This window comes from Aythya marila (genome assembly GCF_965140915.1).
Source record: "Aythya marila genome assembly, chromosome: 2".
Classification (NCBI taxonomy): Eukaryota; Metazoa; Chordata; class Aves; order Anseriformes; family Anatidae; genus Aythya; species Aythya marila.
Window position 1 is genome coordinate 38,363,814 of NC_139043.1, and position 25,366 is coordinate 38,389,179.

Below are 25,366 nucleotides of genomic sequence, written 5' to 3' on the forward strand. Positions count from 1 at the left end.
GGATAATAATTTTAATAAATTACCTATTACCGATGAATATGATTGTCTAAGATTTCCTATTCCACCCCTCCATGTCATTTTACGAAGATATGCCAATGACATGGCAGTTTGTGATATCCCCTGCTTCTTCAGAAACAAATATAATGCAGTTAATTTGTTTTACAACCAAACAGGGGACTAGTCGGTTTAAATAACAGTGCTAGGAATTTCAGCTTCTTTGACACAATGTGAATCTGATACTCTGATGGCTGAATAGTGGGATTTTATTCTAAATCTTCAAAGTAGATAAAAAATATCATAGACATTACCTACACATTTTAAAATGAAAATTATCCTGCTTTTTCTTTGAGAACACTCATGCAAACTTTCAAGCGATATTACATACACTAAAAATCCTCATCAGGAAGAATCAATGATTTATTTACTAATTCACTGAAGGCAAAATTTTACAAGCCAGATAAAATATTACTACCTTGTTAACTCAGAAAATAACTTGACAACATTGCATTTCATTGTTTCTATTCCTTATATATTATCTTGTCATCAAATCTTCAGTCACATCAGTGCAGAGAGATGCACTTTGCTATAGAAATTCCTATAGAATTCTTGTTGCTGTGTAATTCTTATACGTTTTAGTGATAGTCTATCTATACAGATGCCCACTATGTTTAGGGACTAAAACTGAATATAAAACCCTCCAAGTTAATGGTCTTCAGAGATTTACGCTCTAGACTAGAGGTACATTGTTTAACAAGTTTTTCTTATTTCCCTGGTCACTACATGTGAGGAGCTCCCAATGTCTGGCTTTAGGCTTATCAGTAATCAAAGTGGGAATGATTGTATTTGAAGCATACTCTGGTACTACTGTACATAGGTATTGCTTATCTGTGAGCCACAGAGGAAGATACTTTCCATGTACAAGGATGACGAATATAAATGCATCACACAAATATCAGGCGTATTCAAATGCATCACATTCATCACTCATAATTTCATTTCTTTTTCACACGTCGCCAAGAAAATTGATAGAATGCAAAAACTGGTCACAGATCCACAGTCTTAACACATCTCCTAGAAGTTTACCCTTGAAAGCAAGTTGCAAGACTTCAAGATCACAAATTTCCCTCTCTCGCCTCCCTCCATCGCTCCCCCCAGACACGGCGCTTACAGTCCTGCTCCGAGAATCAGAAGATCTAGTCTGAAATGGTGCCACCTTCACAGAAATCCCACTATTCTGGAATGATACCATCTGCTGCAGCCCAAGTGCTCTTTTTTTAGCCAAATACGTTAATTATAATTAGGCATCCAACAACTGTGTGGAGGTAGGGGTAGAATTCACTGTGAAGTTCAGCTGAGGTTCATTCCATGTAGCTTGAACCAAATCCCATTCTCTCGGGGATATTAAATATCAGAGAATTGAAAACTAGGCACCGTAATTTCTCAAATAAGTTGGGGAACTCTCTGGGGAAAGACCTTAAATCTCAGCCAGAATTGCTTTCATACGCCCATCAAGTAAAAACTGATAAAACAGCAGCATCAGACACTTTTCATGTTGTGTCAGAAACTAATGCAAGGTGTGTCCTGCAAGCCAAGGCAAGGGCCCATGCCTTTCATGCTGGCCAGTTGCTTCAGCCACCAGCACAGGTGCTACCAGGGAAGCATTTGTGAGTCATTTCCTCTAGTACTGCTCTCAGACCAGGTGAAGCATTGTTCAATCATTGCTAAAAGTATACTGTTGTCCTTTTTGCAAAACAACAAAAACAATGTTAATCAGGTTAATTCAATCATCTAAACCAAAACTGTTCATGCTTTTCTGCCAAATCAACCAACCACAGCAAAATCTGTTATCAGTGATTGCTCAGCTTCCAGTCAAAAAAGCTTTTAACCCCCACAGTCCCAAAACTTCCCCCTAAATAACCTTAAAATTATTTTTATATGGGCAGAATGAGGTTGTTTTCATGCCTCATGAAGGGGTAGTTGGGCTGCAGTATTTACACAAAACAAATATGTGGTAACTGACTTAGCAGAGAGGAACAGGCACAGCAGCTTCCTAAAACACCACGGCTGAATTAGATATTGGGGATTCCTGTGCAAATGAAGCATTCCCCTCAAAAGCAGCATTGTAACCCAAACTTATTTAGGCCTTCCAGGATGTTTAACTATGAGGAGGGAAAAAAAAAATCCAAGCGTTTCTGCAACTCATTCATCGGTGTTTAAAGCTTCAAGCCTGCTCAGTGGAAGGGGCAAGGGCTGCAACAACTTATTTACACAATTATCTAAATACGATTAAACAGCTGATGGACAAATATTAAACTGGAAAATGTATAGTCATTTCAGCTTAATGTAATCCTCTTTCTGTAAACACCCAAGATGATTTTTTTTCAACCAGAACAGTCCTGACATCTCATAAGCCTAAGGGTGAATAGCAAGAGATTGTTTTTGATAGTTATAAATATTCAAAAGACATGCAGACCATCTGCTTTCATAATACAGGTAAAGCAAGACTGAAATGGTGACTGCTGTATAAAAATGGTTCTTTTAACAAAGTCTTCCTCTCCTCGAAAACTATAAAGACAGATGTCAAAAACTGTTTACACAGGGTAATCAGGAGCGTGCAAAATGTAATATTCCTTTTACACACAGTGCTTGCTAAAGAGATTTTTTTTTCTTTTTCTTCCCATCTGTGTGTTGCAACACATTTCTACAAGTTAAAAACATTTTTTCAAACAGAGATCTCATGAATACCCAAAAACATGCTATCTGGTTTCTGAATGCTAATTAATTTCAACTAAGGAATCTGATTTTTTTTTTTTTTTCCTGTAGGAAGGAATGCATGCTTTTGAAATGGAGCACTTCAACAATAACAGCCACTGAAAACAGAACACCCCACAAGTTTAATTTTGCACGAGTTTGACACTGGCTATTTTCACAACTGTTTTGCATTCAAACCCGCATCTGCTAAATCTGGCTATAAGACAGGCAGGAGCTGTTCTCCTGCTTTTCAAATGAGATTTTATTTATGTTTTACTATTTATCAAGTTTTTCAGCATAAAGCCTTGTAACATCATAATGGTTTTGTCAAGTGATAAGTAGAAGGTACCTTGTCTTCCAAGCAGAATATGAACAGTGCTGCCCATAAACCTTACAGTCAATTTTCAGAGCTGAAACACTAATCTTGACAGTAACCTTTTAATGTATTATATTAATGGCAGAGAGGTGTTAAGCACCTTTTTTATAATTCTCAATAAAATGAACATTTACTGAACAATCTGTCAAACTAGTGGCTCCATTTTTTAAAGCCAAACTTTTAAGGCTCTATTCTATTTTCTCTTCCATAAATCCTCCACTTTACACCAGCAGGGCAGCACATCCCGATTCTGCAACCCTAACACTCCTTTTAAAAAAAAAAAAAAAAAAAAAAAAAGGAAGAAAAAGAGAAATGCTATGAGCCTTTGTTCCTAGATCTAATTTGAATAGTGATAAAGTTGCAGAGCTGGACAAAACTTCAAGATATGGGTGGGAGGAGAGATCTTTTCTTAAAGGACAGAGGAACTTTGTTTCCCCCATCCTAGCCGCTATCACTGGCTTTTGTTTGCATAGAAATGGAAAACATCAGTATTAATGCAAGCGGAACCCTTAGGAGTGTTTCTTTCTCAGAAGACTCTATGTTAACATTTTCCAGATAGGAATGAACATTCAAACCCCCAAATGGATAAGACAAGATTACCCCAAATCAAAGATTTTAGCTTGTCTGAGCCTATGTTAGCCCATATACAGCAAAAACCCAACCAGGGCAAAACATTGCTCCTAGTGCTCCGGTATAGCTGAGAACTATCACTTGCCACTTCAAGTAAAACCAGACCTATAGCTCTGATATACCCAGCCACTAGCTTTTTTTTTTTTTTTTTTTTTTGACAAGGAATCATGAAATTGCATATGAAGAAATAATTTTTTTATTTTATTTTTACCTTGAACTATAACAAGCAACACAATGGATTTTGTTGATGCATGCCCTATAAACATGTAGAATAAGGAAAAAAAAAAAAAAAAACACAGATGGACAGAGAAGAAAAAAAACTTTTGTTTGTGCCTTTGGCACTGCACTTGGTTGGCTATCTGACCTCTATACTTCTGCCAGGGTCAGAAGAACTAAGGATCTGCACGGCAAATGCTGGTCATATAAGTTAAAACTGCCTAAAGGCTGATTTCAAATGACGACAGAAGTATTTCTTCCAATACACAAGCACTTATTTTGTCCTTTCTCCTGTCCTTGCATAGCCTAAATTATCTTCTCTTCCTTTTCTACCTTATGTCATCTCTAAGAATTCTAAATGTACGTATTAATGCAATCATTGAGCTACATTGAACATAACAAGGGAAGATTATAAAACAAAAGGAACCTCAATAAGTCATATATAACCCTACACAAGAAGACCTGAAAATCAGAAATGAGGATTAATCATCTGAAGAAACTGATCCTTGCACTTCACAGTTTGGTAATGTAAATTCCCAGTTGCTGCACGATCAAACAGCATCCTCCCAGTACTTTCTGAGTATATCCCACTGACGGATATAAATAAAGCTCAAACAAAAAGCTGATTTCCAGGATACTACAAAGGCTAAAAGTTTAAAGAGCAAGAAAAATAGGTGAGAAATGTTAATTCAGATCTGAAGTACTTTATAAATGCTTTACAATCTGTACGGCATAGTGGCCTAGACTTGAAAAAAAAAAAAAAAAAAAAGTCATCACAACACCAACCTTTGAAAGATAGGACACATAGGACATTTTTGTCTTCACTGTCAGATGCACTACATGAATCTTTATAATCATCCTGATCTTTATTGCTGTCTGTTTGTAAATCATAGGTACTTAGTAGCAAAAATATTTCTGGCTAAGCCTTTCCCAAACTCAATCTGGATAAAATATAAAATGCTAAATAATCAAAATTTAGTAAGTTAATTTGCAGTTTACTTCACTGAATGAAAATGGTCCTTTAGTTTTGGGGGTGTTTTATTACAACTTAAGATTTTGATTCTGCAATGCCTTTGCTGGAAAAGCTCTGAAACCAGAGAGCTGCACAGGTAAGGCAAGCACTTATTCAGTTTAGTCAGAAATCTGACTGAAAAAAGCTGTTATGAAGTAACTAGGTTTCTTTATACTACTGTTTTAGCTTAAATCAGAAATGCACATTTTCAAGGGACTTTCCCTGTTGCTCCCACTTTGGTGCCTATCACGAAGCCATCTTGGAATACACTGGCAGAGTTTCTGACAGATGAACTAAACCCAGAAGCTGTGCTCCAACCTTGGGACCAGAGCTGAGCTTCTCCAGGGAAGCTCCATCCCTCCTCCCCATTCCTGTAACGTGAAGACAGGGTCCTCCACCCCAACCATCTCCCTCTCCAGGCTGCTGCTCTTATACTAGGCAGTGGCAGAGTGCACTGTGGTCAAGGCCAACCAGCATTTCTTGTACAAGAATGAAGGTTGGGGTAGGTGGGGTTTTGGAGATCACACAGACTGATCTAGTAGAAAACTGGAGTGAGATCTTCAGTCTCCCTCTTAAGTGGATTGCTTTTACTTCCAACAATTCTGTTCCAGCAAGGTCAGAAAGCTTCTGACTTGTTTCCTACCTGGAAATGACAATCCTAATACAAATGTTTCAAAATGCTATCCTAATGCAAATGCTTTTTATGACAGATAACATTTTAGATCTATTAATGCATCAAATGGGCACACAAAAAAAATCCATAAAAATGAAACATACACATCCTCTTGATACAGATGTGGGTAATTTCTCTACCTTCAACCAGCTGCAATGGTTGTTTCCTACAATGTTTTTTGTAAAAGGCTGCTCAAAATTGTTTAGCATTACCCACCATGTTAAAGAAGATTTCCTTGCTGGGAAATAGGACATAATTTTCAGCAAGTCTCTTCTCGGATTCCACTGTTCTGCTAGGCAAAGCATCAGATGTCTGGCATGAAGTTGAGCCCTAAGGCACAATGTCCAGACAAGAAGTCATCAGACTCAGTAGCACTAACAGTTGTCTTGCTGAATTTCTTTTGGTGTTTAGGATAAGCCCTTTCTTTGATCCCTTTTCCTTTTCCTACACAAGATTTTGTAGATTTTTAAAGCCAAAAGGGACAATTTTTAGCATCTATTTGGACTCTACATAAAAACAGACCCTAGAAGTTCATCTAGCAATTTCTGAGTTCAGCCAAGTTACCTGTGGCTGAGCTAGAGCAAACATCCAATATTGATCTGAAGACTTCTTGTACTGGATCTTTCAACTTATCCCATGGTAATCTGTTTCACTAGCTAAGTACTTTATAAAAAAAAAAAAAAAAAAAAGACTAGCTTTTAGTTTGAACTTCATTGATTTCAGCTCCTAGTCAGTGCATCTCTTATGTCTCTGATTGCTTGCTTAAATACCCCTCTAGTGACAAATGTAACATTCCCTGCCTATCCTTTGTTTAAATGGTTAAGTGTCAGATTTATTGTTTCAGGCCTCATACCTCTTTATGAGCCACCTGTACTTCTGATTATTCTTAATCGTATAGACCCCAATTCTATGAGGATATTTACCCTGCAAAAAAAAGCACATGAACAAGCTTCTTTGTCCGTGGAAAATATGTAAAGAATTATCAGGAGAAAAAGGAGTTATAGAATGAAATTTGCTAAGGATTCTTTACTTCTGCTAAATAAAATTATATGCAAGTGACATTTTAAGCAGCTGTGTTAGACAAGATACTAGTTTCTTCTGCATTGCTGCCTTTCATTGTTAAGAGTTTGTGAAAAGTCTAGATGTTCTGAAGAGTTCGTAAAAAGATGCAAAACTCAACGATCTTGGAAGACAAATGTTCTAGCTAGTTTCTATGTGGAATAGGCATGTGCACTTTGAGGTTCTACCCGTTCAAAAATTATCTTAGTTACCACTCAGATTAAAATGTAGCTAGATAAGGTTTTGCACACAAAGCTATTCCTTACAAAATGTGTAGAACAGTGCACACAGCTTTAAAGGCTTGGGGATATACTAGCGGGCAAGCATATTTTAGGGAGATTGTATTGTAATACATACAAAATCCCACAATTCTGGGAGAATTTAGATATACTGACTTAAATACAGATGCTAGGTAAATTTCAAAGAGATGAACTCTCTTCTTCATCTCTAGAAAGGATATAGACACTGATGTCCTTCACATATATCTCTGTTTTTTTATCATCACAAAATCCATCCTTCTCTATGACATTTTGCTAAAACTTAACAAATCCTTTGAAAAGGTGGCAAAGCCAGGAATAGTTTATGCTTTAGGACAGTTTCCCCCTCACCCAGCACACAGGTAATTTAGGTAATTGTTCTTCACAAGCTTATGAAACAACTGCAACTCTCAGTGTAGGAAATCTTAGTTCTTCAAAAAAAAAAAAAAAAAGAAAAAAAAAAGAGAGAGATGTAAGAGACGTGCATATATGAAGAGAGTCAAGTCTTTCATGTGCTCCCACCCCTGGGGAACAGAACTTTTTCTTTTTGACTCGTTTATTCCATGTCTTGTAATGAGGCAGGTCTGAGGCTGTTGATGTCCTGAAAAACCTGTCCTCTGATAGCTGCTGCAAGGCACCAGAGGAATCTGATACTGTTTGTGTTGTTCTTAAAGACATGTCCAAGGTAAGGGAGACAAAACTCACCCTTGCCTTAGGTTTTCCTACTGTGTCTCTCGGAAATAAATAAAGAACGCAATTATTAATTAAAAAAAAAAAAAAAAAAAAAAAAAAAAAGAAGAAAAGGGGGGAGGAGGGAAGGGAGCAAGCTTTGAGGTTTTGCTCAGGGTCTTTTTGAGAAACATAGCTCTTCTATGTTGTGATTAGAGCCGAGAACTGCATGAGTCTGGTCTGACAAGGTAAGAGGTGCTCATCTCTTGGCACCACCTCTCAGTGAGTGGGGCCTTTCATTCTTGTCTGGTAAAAGATTATTACAAATTCAAGTAATTTCCTCCAGACAAATCTTTATGCCTACATCACCATTTACCCTGATGCAGATGTACCTCGGCTTTAAATCTGCTGACAGCACTGCTACAGCACCTACAGAATTTGCTCAGCTTTCGGGTAGGTTTTATAACCACACTGATATCCATGCCTCCCACCACTGCTAGTAATAACTGAACCAGTCAGGGAAGGTCTCCGCAAACCCATCGCAGCAGTGATTAAGACATAGACGTACGTATCTACTTGCCCTTTAAATAGAAGGCTTAATTGGCGATGTGGATAGCAGTTTCCTAATGGACAGAAATTAAACTCCATTTAATTCCTGAGCAGACACTTCCAATGCACAAGGTTTACCACACATTTGGAGCGGAGAGGGGGGGAGGAAGGAACGAGCCGCATGCACGACTCTCCCTACCTCTGACAATCACTGAGGAAAAGCAACATGAGGACCAGAATGGCATAAGTGTGGCAGGTGTGAATTGACCTGCACTGGCAAAGCTGCGAGCTGGGAAACTTGCAAATCACATGGTTGTGCAATACTTGGCTCCAGTCAGCGCTATCATGTTCTTTTTAAAAAAAATAAATAATAAAAAAAATCTTAAAGACATGTACATCAAGTTAAGGGATTAACTGTCAAGTGACATTACCGAAACAGAGACAATATATTTCTTTATTGTTAATGAAATTCAGTTAAAAGTGAAGGAAGTGATAAAGAAAGTACTGTTTTGTAATGTATTTTACATAAGAACGTAATATAGAAAGGGAAGTGCAATTAAATCTTAATGTGGACTTTTTTATTTTTAGTTTATCATCTGGTTTACATTTTGAGCCCCTTTGCAGCAGTAAATTATACTGGCATTTCTTAGGGAATAGCTGCCATGTTAATTTAGTTTAATAAAATAACTGACAGAGAAAAGGGGGAAAAGAAGCAAGAAGAGACAGTACCCCCCCCCCCCCCCCATGCATACTCTCCTTATCTTTAGCTAAGTATTCAAATGATTTCTATATGAATTGTCCGTGGTCCAACTCCAGCACCATGTAATAATACAATACATTACAACACAGTACAATACAATCTTGGATTTCTGTAGCGCCCTTCATACAAGCATCCCAGGGTGCTTTACAATCATTATGAGTTAAAATTAAAACTGAAGCACATACAATTCCTAATAGAATCATTTTAAAAATGCTAAACAGAACAAATAACTTTTAAGTCTAGATTTAAAAGTCCCAACAGCCAGAGCTTTCCTTACTTCAATTGGCAATGAGCTCCAAAGCTAGGGAGCAAAGCGACTAAAGGCTCTCTCATGTTATGTTAAAGGATCTCTCATGTTGTTTATACTTGTGCAGTACTCTGCAGCCAACAATTTGCCAATAAGAAGAAGAAAAAGACTTATTTGCAATCTTGCTTTAAAGAACAGTGGAGGAGTGGCTTGTTAACCCTCTAATAAAGTTACAGAAAAAAACAGGGTTCACACTCAGCCATAACTGCATGAAGAAGTATGAATGAATGAATACAAAATTTTGTAGCACTGCATTACTTGGCTGACTCTTTACCAGCTAGCTGTAAAAAGGGAAAAAACAACAACAAACATGTTTTTATATATATGGAAAAATAAAAAAGAAGAACATTATAACAAGTATTTAAAATGCAAGTTATTCTATATACCATTCTCAGGACCACTGAGGCAGTGAAAACAGAAGCTGAGTAGGGTTCAGTTCTACAACATATACACATTTTAGAAGAAAAATGCATCAGAAGAAAATGCGTTTTGTTCCTTTTTTATTCTGTCACTTCCCCAAAACTGAAAGGTCATATGATGCAGATAATCCCTCACATGACACAGTTCTCAAAATTGCTGAGACACGATACCAAGTGGTTAACACACGAAGTGGGGAGGACAGTCACAAAAATGTTATTCCCCTAAAAAAACATGAATTTTGTACTTTGTTCACATGAAAACTTCGCAGAAAACAACTACTTATTCCTCCATACAGCTGAATTAAGGGGATGGAGGGGGGAAAATAAATAAATAAAAAAAAAAAAAAAAAAAAACAACAAAAAAGAAGAAATCAACACTAGCACCATCCCACTATTGGACTTCTCTTTTTCAGAAGCATGCAACCTCATGACAGCACAGACAGATACTTATGGATTTGTTGACACGTTACAGAGTCTTCTGAAGCCATAAACTGCACTTATTTGAGAAACAAGGTATGCTCCCTTTCCTTCCTGCCTCCTTCCCTACATAGTAAGTCCAGGCCCCATAATTGGTGTGGAAAGGGACATCCTCATAATTTTACCTAATGAAGAGGCAGGAAAAAAAAAATAATCTACATCTTTTCTCCTATAGTAGCTACTGCCCAGAGAAACCAGTTTGAGATTGATATAACTCTAACATTGAGAGTGTTTATATGCATCTAAAGAACATAAATCAATGATCAAAAGATTAAGCGATTTGAATTTTGAACTCACTGTCCTCAAAAGAAATACAACACTAGTGAGGTCAACCAGCAGCACATGAAGGGTATCAGATAGAAGATAAAATAATTTTAAGGTTACACACAAGAGTTGAGTATCCTGACATCACCTTAAATACAGTGTACCTCTAAGGTTCACCTTGAGTGCTCAGGGGCTTCCAGCACCACACCGAGTCTTGCAACTGGGTCTTGCAGAGGAGCTGAAACAGAGGCTCCAGCAGCCCCATGCAAGGCCAGCTCTGGGATCGGAGCCCTTCTGTCCCAATGTTATTATTTCATCTTTCCCATCCCTTCAGCAATAGCCTCAGTACTTCACTCCAAATGCCCGCCTTACTTGGGTGACTAAAAATCACGGGCACAAATTTTAATAGGCAATTGTAAATGTTTTAAGAATCCTGATACCTTGTCAGCTTGAAGAGACATCAGAGGGAATACTCTTGAGCAACTAGGGGTGGGTTGGAAGGGACCTGCCTGCCAAGACAGGGCCCAGGGCCCTCAAGGACTTACTTCCCTGAAATAATTAATGACATCTTCAAAACCTAAAGCACAGTAACATCTAAAGTAGAAAACGGAGCTGCATTCCTTACTGAGTTTATTAATTAGGGGGAGAAAGGGAGAGTGGGAGGGGGAGAGGGGAGGAAGAGAGGAAAGAGAAGGGAAGCACAAGCAGCAAAAGAAACCCAACAACTTGGTCTCAGGTCTAGGCAAGTAAAATTAAAAGGGGAGGGCAGAAAACAACCTTTCGGTTTTGCGAAGAAAGAATTCAGAAATGCTCATAAAAGCATGGATTTTGGCAACTCTTAATAGCTCATTCCTTGGTTATTTATAGGTCTGGAAATTTTAATTTTAGCAATTGCAACTTTTTTTTTTGGTTGTGATGGGGGTGGGAATGCAGGTTGTCAGAACAGCAGCCAGGAAATGTGAGAGGATTTCTATATTGCTATTATGCTGCTTGTTTGCTATGATGGCCAGGTACACTCAGATCAGGTAAACTGAGAAACACTTATGTTCCAAGCAAGCTTTCTTCCTGGCATCTCTGCCAGATCATATAAAAACTGCATAAAACAGCATGCAAATTAAGGGTAGGAAATTTGAACAAAGAACAAAGTATGTGATATATATTGTGCCCATGTCATATGCAGAAAATCATTCACTACAGCACCAGGAGTTTGATCAAAATGCAGTCAAGACATCTATATTTATCACAAGTGCAGAGCCATTCAGACTTCAGTATCATACCAGCACTTGTTTGGTGGGTGCACACATTTTACGGACTGCAAGTGTGTATCTGTCCCCAGTCATCAACTGCAGAATTATGTAAAAGATATTCTGGGAAGGGGAGAGAGAGGGACAGGGACAGCAAACAAAGACCTTCAAAATAAATGTAAATAGTAATAGAATGCATATTAACTGCTGTGTCCATAAGTACCACAGACTTTGGATATATTCCATGGAAATACTTCATGTCTTCTACAAAATACATTGAAAAGATGCAACCATGAGATTCTACTAAAGGGACATACAACACAGACTCCTGATGGCTCTTGAACAGAAGGCCTTCTTTGCCCTTTTTCACTACTACATTTCCCCATAGCCCCACACACCGTCCACGTGCCCAAATCTGTCATACAATTTGTTAGAGACCCTCAGACACGCACCTCGAGCCAGCCAGCAATTGGCCACTGCCCCAAAGCTCATCTTTAACACTGTAGCCAGTTTTCTTTATCTTGACCTTGCTCATGTTTTTACTTCTACCGCTTGTTTCTTCATTATCTCTAATTCAGGGACGTGTGAAACAGCGCAGAGACACCTGCAAATTCCTTTCCCACATTCTACTATACATCAGGCCTGGAATTTCTCATCTATAATGCACTGGCTATTGGTTGTCCTGAGAGTTAGGCTAGGACAACCTCAGTTTCAAAGGATGAGCAAAAAGGAAGGAAAATAAATAAATAAAGAAAAAGACCATAAATAAATAAATAAAAAGACCACCTTCATGTTTCAGGATACTGTGGGGAACGGGAAAGTATTCCTTGCTTTCACAAGCGCTGTTACAGCAGTTCAATACACGAACAAATAAAAACACTAAAGTGAAAAACCCAAACCTGTTTGTGAATACAAACAGCAATGATTCAGAAAATCTTTTTGTAGAAGAAATTCAAGGGAGATAATACTAGTTAGAAAGTCAATGTCATTTGATCATTGCCATATTTTCAAAGCTGTGCCCAGAAACTAATTAATCTCTACAATCTCTTAGTCTGGTAGGTGACCTATTATCTCCCTCTCATAGAAAAGATAACAGGAACTCAAGGGGTACATCTAAAAGTTCAAAAGCACACCAACAGTGCGATTGTTCCAGAATCAAATGAACTTCCAGCCTTTCTAATTCAAAAGAGAAAATGAAACAAAAAAAACCTCCTTATTAATAACAGCATAGATATGATCATAGGTATTTCAGTTATTTTCACTGTAGAAGTAATAAGAAACTTGAGCACTAAAACTCAAAACACAGCAAAACTGTGAAAATGAAGTATGAAATGTTAGAACTAATGCTGAGCAGAGAGATGGTATGATTAACATTAAATAAATAAATGCAACAGGCCTGCTTGACTGATCACTTTGGAGCAGCTCCCAGTAGACTGAGGTAGAGCAGAGCTTCAGCGTAAGGGTTTAGAAATAAGAATTGATGGTAGAACAATTTCTTTACAACCCTTTGGAGACTGAAGAACCAAACCAGGAGAGAAATGAGATCTAAGCCACTTGCTAGATGTACCAATTTAATGGAATGCACAAGATGGCCCAGAATTGAGCCCTAGATTAAATTCTAAGTTGCCTTCCCCATCAAAAGAGATCTGGAGAGGAAGCAGAAATGAAGTGAGCCGTGCGTATCAAACACAAGAAGTCTTTCACCCAGCACCTGCATATGCTGCTAGTCTCTAGCAATAAAATCTGCAAACCCAAGGAAAAGCATGAAAATACACTTCAGAGCATAAATCAGAAAAGGTTTGGCTTTTCCATGCAAAATTTGTAGCACCATTTTACCTTGCCTTATTAATAAAGAAATTGAGAATAAATCTTGATACCTATACTCTCAACTCTACGGCAATTGAGAGCTGTGTTTTTGCTCCAATCTGTCCCAAGGACTCCAATTCATGTCCCTGTGACATGGGTTCCTCTAATAAGTGGTAAACCTGGTTGTCAGAAGGTAGCCACAGCAGTCTCAGAGAGAGACAGCTGCAGTAACTTCAAAAGAGCCCATGTATTCAACTCTCCTAACAGGAGTAAGAGTTGTAGTCGTATTTTACTGAGGAACGCGTGTAGAGTTCGTATCCTTACTCCCTAAAGTTTTAAACGAGAAAGAAAATGGCCAAAAAAAGGAGGAAAAAAAGAAAAAAAAAAAAAAAAAAAAAAAGAAAACTCCCTAAAGTAGAAGATGCTGTTGAGTTTTCTAGACTCTAATGCAAACTGTATCTCAAAGTTTCTTTGCTGATATATTTTCAAGCCATTAAATATGCTTGCACAAGAGAAATAGCCCGCTTGGTATTTTTGCAGTTCACAGAATATCAGTGTTCTACACAAATAAGAGCAATTTCCTAGTATACAAAATGCAAGATAAATAAGAAAAAAAAAAAAAAGTAAATTCTAAGTGAAGATGATGACTCTGAGTCTTCCATGCTTAAATTAGGCTTTGGAGATGCCGCGCATTGAGCACAGCAGCTTACATATTCTCTAACAAATCCTCCATACCTACACAAAACAGAATACTCCTAATGACAGTGACAGAAAACGATAACTAATCTTGTTTCCACTTTGAGTCATTTTTCTGTGGTTAATAAATTATATCCATAACAGTGTTAATAAGTTATGGTACGGTGTCACTGCATTAGTCGCATTTGCGATGAAGCGCTTCATATGGCATTACCTATGCCCATGGAAGTACATAAGAGGAGAGACCACTGCTCCTCTCTCACAAGGGTCTAATGCTGGCATTCTGACAAACGCTCTAAGGAAAAATTGCCCTCTACCTTCTGCTTTGCTCTTACTTCTCACCTCTGTTATGGCAGCACAGTATTGTGGGCAATTCACGAACTTGAATATATTTAACAAAACACAGACACTTTAAATCAGTCTCCTTTGCACAGGAGCAATATACAATTAGTTATTATTTCTGCAAATATGGGAAACATTCATATCAATTGAGTCACTTGAAAAGGCACCATCAGACCAACATGTCTTTCCTCTTGCTCATGGAGGAAAGCTGGAAGATTTAGACCAACCGATGGGATCTTGACCAACCACTTCTTCTTCCAAAAGTTAAGATTAAATAAACACATTTTAATCTTAATGTGATATGGTCTTTAAAGAAACTGACTACAAAAAGAAAAGCAGAAGCTATTTAAATTCCCAAGCAACCCGACCACTGCAGCACCAGTGAAGATAAACAGATGACAAAAGTACTTAGCATGCTTTAAACAACAGAAAAAAAAAATATCTCATGGTTTTAAATATATTCTTTTATATTAAAAAAAAAAAAAAAAAAAGTGAAAAACAGCAAAAACAGCAAACAAACAGCCTCAAATCAGAGTTCTGTAATCTGGGGTTTTGGTAATCTCAGGAGCTGTTTTTGAGGACTGACATTAGGCAAGATTTTTGTCCATTAAAATTATGATGTAAAAATTCAGTACTGTTTTTAAAAAAATCTTTTAAAAACAGTAATTGCTGAAATTTCTCCAGTACTATGGAGAATGAATACAATGAAGTATTTCTTTCAAAAACTGTTTTCCTGCTTTGCCACTTCATCATCTACGTATATACACAAGTTGCTATGTGAAACACTAATCCCAATTATAAATGAAATGTTCCATCTTTATACAATTTACTGGCTTTCCATCACTATCAAGTAAAAACTAGCACTGTTGGACTAAAATGGAGAATAGTCCCAAATTATCCGCAGCCTCCACAAGCCAGCAGTGCAAAAGCTCACATGCCTTTATAGTAGGTATGCACAAGATAACTTTGCAGACGTATTACTAGAATGGTTTGCAACCAGTGAAGATAATTTTGATTATTTCCACTTCAAAACTTCCTATATTGAAGCCACATCACTGAAAACAATCTAACCATAGGGGAAAAAAAGTGATGGGAAAACAGACTGCTAATATATCCACTGGAAAGACAGAGAGAGAGAGAGATAGCAAGCAAGTAGTTCTCTATAGATTAAATGATGTCTTTCAGAGACAAAAACTCCAATATTCTGAGCAAGAGAAATAAAATTCCTATAAAAATATCTCAACTTCCTTAACTTCCTTTTTCTTCTCCCTATCACAATTAGCATCATTTATTTGTACACTGAATTTCTGTCTCCACTGTGCCACAGCAAAATACAATTTAAAATCTAAAACGTAACAATATATATGAAATTCCCACCAGAACACCGGCGGACTCCATACTGCATAGAAAAATAAGTTACTCCCTCCCAGTAATTCGAAAAAGGAATGACAAAAAAAGAACAATACGACTAAGGCTTCAGGAAGGCATCAATTCAATATTTAGCAATGCATAAATTGAGACTTCATTTTTGTTTAGGTATATTTTGATTAGAACTAATAAATGGCTGATTTTCCTTTGGTTGTTTGCAACAACAACACATCATCCAAAGAGCTTTATTCTTTATTCCCCTCTCATATAGCATGCCAAGGACTGTCTCATTTTATGAATTAGCATTTAAAACTACTGCAGGTTATCTAACAAGCATTCAGATTCAATAGTACTTTTGACAGCAGTAAGTAGAGAGCCTTTTAACATCTTGAACACATGTGCTTGAAAAAAGTAGTTACATCAAAGCAGTTCAAAGACTGAAGACAAAAACCAGTTAAAATCCAGTTTGCTGTGAGACAATTTTAGTGTGGTGTAAACAACCTTTCACAACTCCCCATGGGAAACGTTGTAAGACTACGTTCAAAATGAATCAGGCATATTTATAAAGATCATGAAGTGGTCAAATGAATTTGCATTTTTGGCAGATTCACTCCACGGATACTACTTGCTGCAGTCTGTAGAAATCTCAAATCTCACATCAGTGTTGCCTGTAGTGCTTTATTATTTATTACATTTTATGCTAAGTACCTGTGAAAGGGGACATTCCTTGGCCAATGAACTCTGGTTCATATCCTTCAGCAAGTCCTTCAGAGCATTTCTTACTGTTGTGTGAGACCATTGTTCAGGAGGCAAGTCTTCTAGTTTAGGGCAACTATTTGAAACACAGATTAGAAAAGGGATTATTACAAGATTGCATCCTGCTGCAGAACATTCCTTTAAGACAGACAGATTTCATTTTGCGCATCAAGCAGATGCATCTGGAGATTGCTCTCGGTCTCCTGATTGTTCCGATTAGTTAATTACTTTATACAACACATCTGCTGTATTGATGCATGAATTATACATCAGCTGCATGTGGCGACTATTTTTTCATGTTACTTCTACCTTCCTGCTCTGATGCGCTTGGTAAAACAATTTAAGGTGTAATGCTTTCTCACGACTGATCATGAAAAGCATTAATATATTAACCATTTTTTTTCTTTTTTGTTACCGTGAAATGTAAGAACCTAGACAGCAACAATAAGTGTGAGCAAGTCATTCTTTTACAAAATGCACACAGATGGTACTGTTCATGATATGCAAAAATATTTTTCTCTTAAGTAAACTTTATGTAAAATGCCTTCTTGTAATGCATCATTTAATTGACTAAAATGCAATATAGTTTTAATGAGATATCCAAAGAAAATCTATGTATCAGAGCTATAAAAGTTTTCTGCAATAGTATGCTGTAAGTTAAAGAAGAATTAGGGTAACTAAAAAGGAATTTAGATAAGCCTTTGTACTTTGAGCACACAGCACAGCGGGAATTAAATACAAGCAATATTAACCATGAGAGCTGACAAATAACAGTTCACTTCCCAGAACTGGTATGCAACTTACCTGTGTAACTGGATTTTCAGTGTGACCACATGATACACGTCTTGCAGCATGTCTGCTACTGTAGCATCAGGGGCATCTGTCACATAGGAGAGTGGAACTGGATTCCACTTCCCAACCTGGATAAGCCCTGTGGGATATGTACATATATATCTATATATTATTATTATTTTTTTTTTGGAAGAGGAGGGAGGGCAAGGAGGACAAAACCAAAAAAGTAATGTACCTGCTAATTCCTAGGGGCAAAAAAAAAATGACCAATTTTAACAAGATTGGCACTTTTGTTTCTAGCTTCTTAAATCTGACATGATAAAACGACAGTCCCCCTACCCCCCCCCCAAAAAAAAAAAAAAAAAAAGGAAAAAACAGACAAACAAACAAACAAAAAAGCAACACCTACTCACACATCACCAAGGGCATTCTTTATATGTATTGTGAAATTATACAAACGCATTATAATAGAGATTTTTTAATACACATAGAAGCATATTTTCCTAAAGTTATGATTAATTCAATAGGATGTAATATAGTAGTTACCCTTCTTAACAAATTATAAAGGATTTTGTAATGCAAGGACTGAGTTAAAAAAAAATACTTTGCAGTCTCTAAAAGCATCGGGAACAAAATAAAAGAAACAGAGCTGGATATTCAGTCATAAATGCAAGTTGACTCTCAACAGTCCATCTGCTCAAATATGCTTTACACTTCCTTGTGGATCCTCAGTGGAGCAGATTATTAAGGTCAATAAGCATACTAATGATTCAGTTGAAGTCTTTTTTTCTTAAAAAAAAAAATAAAATAAAATAAAGAAAAAAGTGTCTACCTCAACATTCCACATGAACAAAACATGCGCTAACAAAAATACACTAAGGAAAAAAAAAGCAACAGAGACAGAATTTGAAAGAAGTTTAAGAAGTGAAATCCGCATCTCATTCCTGAAAGAAATCCTGCCCCTCCCCCAGGACCCCCCAAACAAGCACAATTCATTGTACAATTTCCCAGCATTATTTACCTTTTGCTTGGGCAGCAGAGCTGTGAGAATATCCGAGTGATAGCAATGCCATTTCAATCAGTTGGTTGAAAAGCATGTCCTTCCTCACCAGCACAAATTCTGCATGCTCCTCCTTAGAATCATACTCAATGGCATTTTCATAATGTTCCACTACACAGAAAACTGGAAGCATACTTCCTGTTAAAAAAAATAAATTTTACGTATTAAACTGGAGTTATAGTAGAGTAGGTGGGTCTACAAAGCATTATGTAAATAAAACCTGTATGAACAGGCAGACGAGGCATCAGGAATCATCACAAATATTTGATAAACATATTCCCTGAGTCCTTTCCCTTCGCTCTCCCCGAAAAAGAGAAAGTTCTGCAAAACACCCCTCTCTATGAAAAGCAGAAATGCAAATTTACCTTCCTTGATGGGGTACAGATGAAAGAATTACCTGCTATAGAAATCACAAGGTTGACTGAAGAGAAGTTGATTCTCTCTGTCCTGCCTGATTTGTTGTGAGTAGCAGGCAGCACGAGAACCTAAATACACACTGCAGATGTCTTCAGTGTATGCCATTTTAGTACCAGCCACATAATTTTGTTCGTTAACACTAAAACTTTCTCGGTTCTGCCAAAAATATTTCATTACCTTCAGCATCAACAACAAATCACCTCGCATGTTATACATTTGCTCTGAAAAGGGCACACAAGGAATCAAGGCAAAAGTTAACACTAATTCATGCCTCATTCATTGAGTGCACTTGAGCACTGCTTTCACTCACATCTTTAAGGAACAAACTGTGATTTCAATTCAGTTTTGAGTAGTGTACCTGCAGCCGGGGCTTTCTTTTTGTTGCCTCATGCACTTACATTCAACATTCCTGATGTTCACTGCTATTTCGGTATGCCTGAAACTAATTACTAATTTCTAGTTTTGTAGCATTTCACAACAGACCCTTCCCTCTGCCGCGCAGAATATTGAGCAAACCACCTCTTTCCGTTCCTTTTGGATTTTATTTTATTCTTTTAATTCCTTTTTGACAGCAGACAGGAAAATTAACGAACAGCCCAGGCTTTTTTGGGGAAATCATCCCGGCCGGCAGCCGGGTTTCCAGACGCTGAGAGAACCCCTCCCAGCCTGCCAGAGGCACCTCACCCCTCAGCCTTCTGCCCCGGCCCTGTCCCAGGTTAGGATCTCCCGGCGACAGAAAGCCAAAGGGTTAAAAGCAGATGTACTGAACCGCCTTATGGCAGCCTGCCAGAGGGGTATCATCTTTAGCATAAATGATGACAAGGGTTATTTTAACAGGGCACCCAGGAACTCCAATTAGTCCTACAATGTTAATGCCTCTATAACCACTGCCCTCTAGACTGACAGAGCCTCCTAACCTGCTCCGGTGCACAAGGCATCTTGCAGCTGAAAAGGAAGATTTACTGTTGACAACAGAAATGTTTTAAGATCACGTCCGCTGACTTGTACCATAACATCTAGCAAGAAATCACAGTAAAAAAGATACCTTTTAAGCTTGTATATTTAAACTACATCTGTTCACCAGAGAGTCAATCTCTGGCAAACAAACCCCTTCAGGCTCGCTTGGAAAAGCTCACAAACTCACTCCAGTTTGCCCAATAGGCTCAGCATGAAAGACAAGACTAAAAGCTTGCCAATATTTATGTAGTGCAGGAAGGAGCTTTTTCTTTTTTTTTTTTTTTTCCTTTGTGTGTGTGTGTATGTGTGTGTGTGTTTGTGTCTTGTTTTTTTATATCTCAGTGAGACTGGTCAGGAAGGGAGAGAAGACCAAAGCAAGAGCAGTACGTGCAAACTGGTGATTTCTTCATTGGTTTTAATTAAGCTGTGGAGAGCTTTCCAACACACACACACACACACACTTCATCTGCAGAAAGGTTTTGGCTGTTTCTCCCCCCCTTCCTTTCACACTCTTACAATTGATGTTTCACCTGCTACCATCTGACTGAAAGAAAGAGCTCAAAATTCTTAAGTGGTTTCACTGCTAATACCTGAAGATGAAATGTAAACAAAGCTTCATTTTAGCAAACAGTGCATATACACTCAAAAACAGCCAAGACAGATTTGTCTTTCTCCTTATCAGTTCCTACAAATCAGGTTATGATCAGACACAAAACTAGCAATGCACAGGTACTGCATTGCATGTCAGCACAGTTTTTGAGAGGTATGCGGTCTCAGGAGTTACAACATTCTGAAAAATGTAGTACTTTAAACAAAACAGGAGACGCTCCTGGACAAATTTTGATGTCCAGAGTAGCTTAGCAAAGGTGGATCCTGGTACTGTGACACAAGTATCATCTGACTACAAATCAAGCTACTAAATCTTTTAGCAAACTGTCACTAGTGTCCTTCTGTTAATGTGAAAAATGTTGTACAGGAGAGCACAACCTCAGCTGGCTGATCTCTCCTGCTAGTGCTTGGCAAGACCTCCAAGTGCAGCAACTCCATAACCTTCTAGTATTAAAGGGGAGAGCACTGGTCAGTGCTCGCTGCTAAAAATACAGCATGATTTAAACCTGAAGGCAGTGTTAGAGCTTTTGCTGAAGGTTTACGAGTCTGTGTAAACAGCACGTCTGCCATAAGGAGCAGTGAAGTCTGTAGAATCCTTGTCTAAAACTGTCCTGGCATTAAAGTTTGCTGTGCAAATATCACATAATACCAGAGACAGCTGAAATCTCCTATTTAGGAATTTATGGAACTTATATGTTTGCAGGCGTCAGAAAGTCCTTTTTATATAGCCCCACTGCTTCACTGTACAATATTAATGCACTCTGCTTGAAAAGCCGTAATAAATTATATTTTTAATGCTCTTACCCTGGCTTTCTTAAGATGCATACATTCTTGGCAAACAATCAATAAATAGGGTAATCATGAGCAGAGGCCAAAGAATTTGCTGAAGTGCTGTTTTTCCATTTTTAATAGATAAAGATCTAACAATACGGACTGCTGTGTCTGTTCATTTCAGGATCAATATATTCTTTGTTTTCGCCAAACCGAGGAAAAAATAAATGATTGTACAATAAATGTTATGCATCAGACACAATGAAATTCCTCTGCCTTCTAACTTTGTGCGTTTAATAGTCTTGGTTGGATTTTGCACTTTGCTTAGCAAATGCAAGAAAAATCTGGATTACAAACATATACTGATTATACTGAGAAAAGTAGAGGCTGTTTTAATACAAATGCCAAATTACATACAACATCTTTTTATTTAAATTAGCAAGCCTGCAGAACATGGTAAAAAAGGTTTCTATATTATGGTATGTAAAATTTATAGATTATTGTCCATTGAAAGTATTTTTAATGCAAACAAAAGCCATCTATATACAAACATCAGTGATTCTAAATGTGCCTTTTCCTTGTGTAAATGTCTAATTACAGCAAACCAGCCACTGAAAAATATGACACCCAAGTTGTTCATTGTTCAATAATGAATTGTACTTAAGAAAATAAACTGCGAAGATTGACATCATAAATGACTTTTCCAATGTGATACCTAAAGATTTATACACTCTCCTTTCAACCAACTTGCAACTGTTATGGAAATAGTGCTGCCCTTCCAAGCTTGGACCATCATTAAGAGGAAAGGCGAGAATTTGTTTCAGGGGTTCGGTATTTGCTCTTACATATTTTTGCGTTTCTGAGACCAACACTTCCTCAAAGAATTAATGCATTATATTACTTCTATTTCAATGTAGGAATTTGTTTTAATCAGGGCAGCTAGCCTTTACCTTAACAAAAATCAGACTCCACCCTGTAAAGCAAGATGCTCCACCCAAGCATGAAGCTTACATTTCCCAAATGTGATTTATATCAGAGTTGGGAATATACAGTATTTTAGAATGGAGATTTAATCCTGAAATATAAATGAAGTAGAGTCTGCAAAAGTATGCTTCTTCCCCCCCCCCCCAATATTATAATTCATATTTCTCAAATGCAGAATTAACAAAAGTGTTACCTTTTCTAATATTAGTTTTCATCAGGTGTCCAGAGTGTTTTAAAGGCACTCCTTGCATTTTAGCTCCTGTACTTCCAAGTCTTCCTCTTCCTAATGGGCTCCCATTCTGTTCCAAGCGCGCAATTTTGGCTGGTGGACCCTTCGGATCGCTTACATTGTTAGACATTTCTGAATGTTCTTTCCCCTGAGTTGCCTCGTTCAAATGATCCATACTCAGTCCCGCCTCTAAAGATCACCTGCCATGATTCAAAAAAAAAAATATATATGTTGTACACGTGTGCGCATATGTATACGTACACAGCCTGCACATGTACAGAGATATATATGTATCATAAGCTCATAAAGAAGAACAAATAACTATTTTAACTAGGAGAAGATGCCTTTTTTAAAAGATACAAACTTATTCTCCAAAAATGACCCCATACCCCAGTTTACAGAGGGATAGCATCGTAATCTGATGGAATTATTTTTTTAAAAAGCCAACTAGAGTACCCCTTAAAAAAAAATAATCTTCATAGTTATTATAAATCTGAGAGGTATTAAGACTCTTATAAATGATGATGTTTGTCAAGGTATGTACTCCAACACAGCTATTGTTACAAATCTCACAGAAGGGGCTGTTATTAAACCTGGGTGTTTTTATTGTGTTAAAGAGAGAAAGAGAGAGGGGGAGAGACAGGCAGAGAGAGAAAGAAAAAGATTCTCCTGAAACTATTCTCAGTCTACTTGATAAAAAATGGATGCACAACAATAGAGGGATTGTTAAAACTTTAGCTGAGGAAGCAACAGATTTATTAGTGAAGTAGAAGACTGGCCATTCACAATTTCTCCCGACACCTTGAGAATAAAAATTAGAAGAGAATTTGACAATTTAACATTCAACTTCAGAAAGCAGTGGCGGGAGGTGGTTGCTTTTGAGTCGCCCAACTGATTTTATACAGAAAGTTTATCAACTTTTGCAAAGTTCAAGATAAGCATATGAAAATTTAAAGGTGTTAAGCCTTAACGGTTAAAGAGTAATTTGTTTTCTTTAAAAAAAAATAGAAGGAGAAGGCAGAAAACCAGCATCTCACAAAACACAATGCTGAAAAAAAAAATCACAATTTTGACAAGACATTTGAAACCCTTAAAAATAAAGAATCCCTTGGTGATGCAAAGCAAAGTTACACACTGGCACAGCTACGTGAAACCAAAAAACGGAAGTAATTTCAATAGCAAATTAAGAAAAGGTATTTGTTAGCATGCTTATATTTCCCTTTTTATAAACTTTTGAAACCTCAGTCCATGAATAACAATTCCAGTGAAATCATTAAAAATCCCCCAAGCCTAGAACATAACGGAGTAAATTTCAAGGATTTTTGTCACTCGTCAGAATCAATTTTACCAAGTAGAAAGGCAATCAGTTGCTGAGAACAGAGACATCTTTCTGGTTATGATTTCATTCATCAATACTGTTATGATTGTTAGGGATTTTACCCTACCTTTCTCTGACGGAGAAAAGGTGTGACTACACTCACAATTATGTTATGCATATAAGATAATCACTAAGGACAGGTGACTAGACATTAATTTATGAACTAGTATTTACATTACCGAGCACAAATAGTAATACTGGGGAAGTCATATTTAGAAAGACTGGTGCGAATCTGATAATTGCTACTTTCTTTCAGTTGCCTAGTAATTCAACACATTTTCTGCACAATTCATAGCAAAGCTATTAAAGTCTAAATATCTTGGGATTTTATTTATTTTTTTTTATATACTACTCTATGTCATTGGTATATACATCAATTCTGTAAACTATTTTTTTCTCCTGTGAACACTGCGCTGTTTTTCCAGATATGGTGAAGAAAGAGGTAATGTATTAATGTGAATGTTTACGAGCAACCTAAAGAATGCCAGCGAATAGCTAAAGTTTAGAAAATCATTTTTCCTTATGCTGCAAGGTGACATGCTAAGGTTTCCCGTTCATCTTGATCCCATCTGTTTTAGGTCGTGTCTCTCATTAATGGTAAACATGCCTATTTTAGCCACTTTCTGAAGAGAGTATTTTTTTTTCCTTTTACTGTGTTAACTGCAGTCTAAGGAAAGAATTACAGTCTCAAACCGTTAACATCTTCCGATGTTTCTGACGATGCTAACGTGCTATAGGGCTGCTTTTCTGAGACTGCCCTCTCTCAAGAATAAGGGAATTAAAAATAAATAAATAAAGGGAGGGGGTGTTAAATAATAATAAAGAAGCCTTGAATGAGAAAATCCTCATCACTTTTGGCAACTTCGGAAGCACTCTAATGCACCAAGGCTCTTTGCTACAAAAAGTATCTAGTCATCATGAGTCAGAATGGCACTACATCATGTACAGTGCATAAAAGTGATAGATCACAGCTCAGTTAATACCCTGACTACAACCAAAACACCAAATGGGTCATTTTCGCTTGGCCTTAGAATACCCACCCATCGGCATCCTCTCCCCGCTTAGTCATCTTGTAAAAAGCTTTATGTTACAAAGCAAAATTACATGCACATAAAACACCTAATTTACTCATTTAAACTCCATGCCCAAGGCTAAAGTTCACTGAAACCTCAGCCTGGAATAGTGATGAGCAACAACCAGCGTGGCCTGCCCAGGGAGAGAGGGCTTGCAGGGAGGAGGAACTATTATCTCCTCCGCTTCCAGGCCAAGAGTTTCCCCGGGTTTCGCGTTTCGGCATCTTTCACAACTACAAGTTCTCGGCACAGGCGTTCAGAGCAGAGCCCGATTTCGAGGCACGGTTTCCCAGCGTAACGCGTACGGCCCCACCGCGCGATTTCTCAATGAGAAGCCGGTGCCGCGTCTCCTTTTGTCGCGATGGAGGAGCCCCGCCGCTATTATCTTATTTCTCCCTCTCCTCCTGAACCAGCCCCCTCCCCAGTCGTTTCCCCTCCTCTTCCCTCCCTCCCCCATAAAACCCC

The 25,366-nt window shown here is 37.6% G+C and overlaps 1 protein-coding gene across 6 annotated transcripts in view; it reads right to left on the bottom strand.

The window, feature by feature from the left end:
• The window catches only part of SATB1 (SATB homeobox 1), a 93,212-nt gene that overhangs the window by 48,436 nt on the left and 19,410 nt on the right, over positions 1-25,366 (bottom strand). For 5 of the 6 annotated variants that reach the window (XM_082755433.1, XM_082755435.1, XM_082755437.1 and 2 more), the window contains exons 2-5: positions 22,415-22,650; positions 18,445-18,621; positions 17,436-17,562; positions 16,584-16,707 (exon numbers count right to left, since the gene is read on the bottom strand). In XM_082755433.1, the coding sequence (XP_082611559.1) occupies positions 16,584-16,707; positions 17,436-17,562; positions 18,445-18,621; positions 22,415-22,625 (639 nt within the window). In that variant the 5' untranslated portion in view covers positions 22,626-22,650. Of the gene's footprint in view, positions 1-16,583; positions 16,708-17,435; positions 17,563-18,444; positions 18,622-22,414; positions 22,651-24,956; positions 25,064-25,366 lie in introns of those variants that run through there. The other variant, XM_082755434.1, reaches the window with a different exon arrangement.